We start from the raw sequence: 4,760 nt of genomic DNA, 5'->3' as shown, positions 1-4,760 counted from the left end.
ACTTGTGGAAAATTTTCATAAATGAGGTGGTCACATTTTGTGACATCTGACAAGATTATAAGACCTATAGTTTAATTAAATAGATTGTGGTCACAAAACACAAAATTTATAGTTAAGGTCACATACTAGTCATGTATCATAAAAGATCATGGTTACAAAGACACATATTATCAGTCACAATTACATATTTAGTCACAAATCACATGTTTTTATAAGTCAAATTATTTAACGATCACAAATTATTCAATTAACTGGTTACAATCACTCTTCATCTCATACCACCACGAGTGACACCATACAAAATTGTCGCCACCACCTCAAATTCACAACCTCCACTATCTGCACCTCAAATCCATATCAACACCACCATCTACACTGATTTGAGAACCAACTCAAGTTTCAACCTCCACCGATTTCAGTAAGCCAAGTCAGACGCCATCGTTAACTCTGCAACACGAACTTGCGACATCCAAATTGAAATCCGGAGTTTATTTGAAAGCTTCAACGATCTACTCTGTAAAGGCCAAGGGCTTTAGGGTAGAGGTGTAGACTATAGTCAAGTAGTTGGTTTTCCAATGGCGATGTTCGGAATTGTTGGTAGCGATCAGACTTACGGATCTTTGTTGTAGATAGAAAGTAATTTTATTTGATTTTTGAATAATAATTTTACCTTATTTTTTAATGTGAAACACCTAAATTTTAAAGATGAAAATTAAAATATAGGATTTAAGATAATTTTCTCTACTCCGAGACCACTAATATTCAGAGGCCCCAGATGATATGGGCCGTCCGGTCCCGCCTTGCCTGCCTTAAACATGCATGAGCTCAAAGTGCAAATGTGAGAAACTTTACACACCATGAATCTTGTCTCGTTTCAAAGCCAGGATTTTTTTATTTGGGGTCTACCACGTCAGTGGTCAATAATGAAGTGATAGCTGGTGAAAAGAACAATATATGAATAAATAATAAAGCTGCATATTTTGTGAGAAGCTTCTATAAATAAGAACTTTCAACTTTTGTATACCATAGATAGTATTACAAGTGAAATAGTAAAGAAAACAAAAAAAGGAAAAGATAGAGATTCAACAACCTTCCCGCTCATCAAGAAGTAAAAATACTATTAATCATCAATAAAATTAGCATCGATATAGAATCTCTAGTAATAATGAATCACATTATTCGAAAAAAGAACAATGTCATTTATCTAGAGTATAGATGAACATCGATCTGGAACCTTATTTGGTGGGAGTTAAAATAGTAAATTATGATAAAAGTTGAAGAAATGTGGTTGAAAGGTTGAAAAATGTATAGTTAAAATTAATTATTGACTTTTATTTAGATTGAAGTCTGAATTTTAATTTCTACCAAACATAAATTAGATAACAATATAATTGCTACCACATTATCCAATTTAAAAATAAATAAAAAATTTATTGAATAATGTATAAGTAATGGACAGTGCTACATTTAAAGGGAAAATTATACAGACATTTTACAGAATCCACACGGCAATAGGGCACACTCCCATAAAATATTCACATGGGGTCCACCCCATGTAATTGTCCTATAGAAAATCTGTGAAGAAATTATTTGTACACAGGACATTTTCCATAAATAATTACATTGACATATAAATCTTGGTCGATCATCTAAACTTTAAACAAATAACAAATAAATGCAACACTTTTATGTGAGTATAAACTATCAAGAAAACTAAAACTAGCTCTCAAATCTCAAAGCAATTTTTGCCTCAGTCCTCCTCACCACCTCCAAAGGGGCATCACTCCACACTTTTTCAGTTTCCAAAGCCTAGGCCCTAGACCCCTTACAACCCAACCGCCTGTCTTTTTCTTAATTCCCTAAAATACCCCTACTACCCACGCATGGCGCTATCCTAAACTTACCCACCTTCTTTCATTCCCAAGACAACCCCTTATAGGACTATTTCTGTCTTTTCACATAACTTTTCACCCATGCCGGGACCAACACCAGGCCTCCCTCAGCCGCTTCCTCCATGTTTTCAGCACCAAAAACTCTCAGCATGCATCTCTTTATGTGTATATATCTGCAAGTGTCTGTGTTTCTTGTTTGACTCTTCGTTTATCTTCTTATATGCATAAATTACACGTGTATATATGTATATTCCATTGGCTGATTTCTCGAGTGATTTTATAATTCTTTTCATCTCTATAAAAGGGTTCAAAACTACTAAACCAGCAGCTCTCTTTCTGTCTAACATGGAGAGTGATAATCTCGGCAATTGTCCAGCAGGGTCCAGATGGAATCCTACGAAGGATCAAATGAATATGCTAGAGAGCTTGTATATGCAGGGTCTAAGGACTCCAAGTGCAGAACAAATTCAGCAGATTACAAATAGGCTGAGGGCTTTTGGCCACATTGAGGGCAAGAATGTTTTCTACTGGTTTCAGAATCACAAGGCAAGGCAAAGACAGAAGCAGAAGCAGGATAATAAAGCTTGTTTTAATAGCTTTCCCAATAAAAATCCAGTTTTTCCTCCATGCTATAGTGGTAAATTCTGTAGTTCAACTCCCACCACTTTACGTATGTAATGGATCCTATCTTGATTATCATGATATCTTTTTTTTTTTTTTTTTTCTCTTTTTCTATTTCTTTAATGCGTGAAGAACGCGTCTATTGCGTCGTACTAGATATCACAGTACATGATAACATCTTCAATTTTAATTTTGTGCAGTGTTGTCCATTATAATGCACTGACCATGCCCCAATATGCAGTAATGAATCTAATGATCTGCTGTTGTTCCATTCTTATCGTGACATTTTTTTAGTTTTTCTTCATGCGACGCATTGTGTATATTTGATTCTTATTAAACATCATTTGTCCAGTTGTTTGCAGCCCCTGCTACATACAACCACCACCTCGGGCTGATATAGGGTTGTACTCGAAGTTGCCCCTACTTGGTGGTTTTAAAAGGCGACCAATCCCAGAAAACGACGACAAAAACAAGCACCCTGCATGTCCGAAGGACGACGGAATCATGCACGATTTCATATCTTGTGCAGAGGAAAGGACTCAAGAAACACTGGATTTATTTCCCATTCACCCAACAGGTATTTTACAAGCAAAAACAGGGATTTCTACAAATGAAGAAAATTCATCCCCTAGTACTTCGAGTTCCTTTGAAAATGACCCTATTTTGGGTAATCAGGGAGGAAATTCTGGCCAGAAATTTTTCGACTTTTTCTGTGGAAATGGCCCTTATGGAAGTCACTGAATTCCAAGATTTCAGAAGTACTGACATGAATCTGTGCTTTGGGGTGGAATTGATTCTTACTGAAGATTGAATAGAGTTTAACTTCTGCTGTTTTTGGGCCTAGACTGAAAAAGGGTTCCCTTATTGCCTTTGGTAGAGAATGCTTTTGTAGAGAATATGACAGCCTTTTCTCGTCCACTCTCCCTATTGTAATATGGTTGAAGTTTCCATTTCTCATGTTTTTTCGTATAGTTACTAATATATTTGACAAGTTTGGTGCATCGATTAAAGCAAGATTCAACGGGATGGTGGGATGGAGTATCTATATTAAGATTGTGTAACACAAGGTCTCTTTGTCCTCAAACAAAAAATTCTCAATGCTTTCTCAAATCGGAACAGTTGAGAACCGCTGTCCAAAATTTATCGTCCACCCAATAAGTGACTGACACATCATTTTAAATTAACATATCCAATTTTTCTCTACTGCCACTAGTGCTCAAAATTATGTAACACTTTCATGTAAAATTAGGTGACATTTTAAGTCACTAGGGCTCAAGTGGACTAGTTCTGCACTATGGACATTTATTTTGCCAAAATATGATCTGCACTATAGACATTTATTTTGCCAACATATGATCGCAAAACTATTTCCCATAAGAAAAAATAAGGAAATAGAAGCATCCAACTTTCACATGTAGCAGCATATATACAGATATAGGAAAGAGTAATGTTATTTAGCCCTACTGCGATTGGAATCCCAGTAGGAGAGTTGCTAATTAGAAATTGAAGATTAGCTAATAAACATAGCAAACTCCCGAAAAGTCGAGACAACTACCAGGGAAAAATCTAACAAATTGTAGGGCCTAACGAAATTAAAATCACGTCACCTAATTTACAAACTTAATCATTGTTTAAGAGAACTGACTAAAGATGATTCTAGACTAATCTTTTCAAGAGACTACAAACTCTTTCAATCCAAGCAACATTGAACACAGCATATTACTGAATACTCAAGAAATTTCTAGGCTAATCACCGGTGGGCACTATAGGCAAACAGACCAATGTAACCCAATGTCAAACTACAAGCTTCTCTAACTACAACTAAATATAAGTTATTGATACCAGAATTACATATCAACGCTCGATAAAGAATCTAGATTGTATCATTCCAATTGAGTGAATTAAGAAAACCCTCGAGCCATTTAATCATGTCACAACGTGTTCAATATTACATACATATCAAAGCATTGGATTGCTATAGTTCCAATATGAAAATGAAACAGAAACTCTGGTTAATTACGTTCTACTTCTCATGCCTAAGTAAAGAAAAACTCATCCTTACCATTGCAGGATATTCCAAGCAACACCTGCAATAGTAATCTTATTCAGATTTCAGCAATATATAAGAACTTAACACTGCAATCCAATCAGTTACTCAACACTCAGAATAATTCAAACATAAAATAAGAAAAATAGTCATCAACAAAATGACACTAATTTCACATAAATTTAACAAATTTTATCAGC

The 4,760-nt window shown here is 35.3% G+C and overlaps 1 protein-coding gene across 1 annotated transcript; it reads left to right on the top strand.

Moving 5' to 3' along the window:
* The first annotated feature begins 2,061 nt into the window (after nt 1–2,061).
* On the top strand, nt 2,062–3,574 carry LOC111397671 (WUSCHEL-related homeobox 2-like). The gene is made up of 2 exons (XM_023024674.1): nt 2,062–2,529; nt 2,866–3,574. The coding sequence occupies exons 1-2, from the start codon at nt 2,136–2,138 to the stop codon at nt 3,252–3,254; spliced, it is 783 nt and encodes a 260-aa protein (XP_022880442.1). The 5' UTR covers nt 2,062–2,135; the 3' UTR covers nt 3,255–3,574.
* The last annotated feature ends 1,186 nt before the right edge of the window (nt 3,575–4,760 follow it).

Source organism: Olea europaea, chromosome 7 (genome assembly GCF_002742605.1).
Source record: "Olea europaea var. sylvestris chromosome 7, O_europaea_v1, whole genome shotgun sequence".
Lineage (NCBI taxonomy): Eukaryota > Viridiplantae > Streptophyta > Magnoliopsida > Lamiales > Oleaceae > Olea > Olea europaea.
Note: the sequence above shows the minus strand (reverse complement) of the source record. Positions and strands in the feature narration are given on the sequence as shown.

Coding starts and splice junctions, on each gene's coding strand:
- LOC111397671 (XM_023024674.1), top strand. CDS start 2,136: ATGTATATTCCATTGGCTGATTTCTCGAGTGATTTTATAATTCTTTTC. Junction 2,530..2,865: donor TTTTCCTCCATGCTATAGTG/GTAAATTCTGTA, acceptor TCATTTGTCCAG/TTGTTTGCAGCCCCTGCTAC.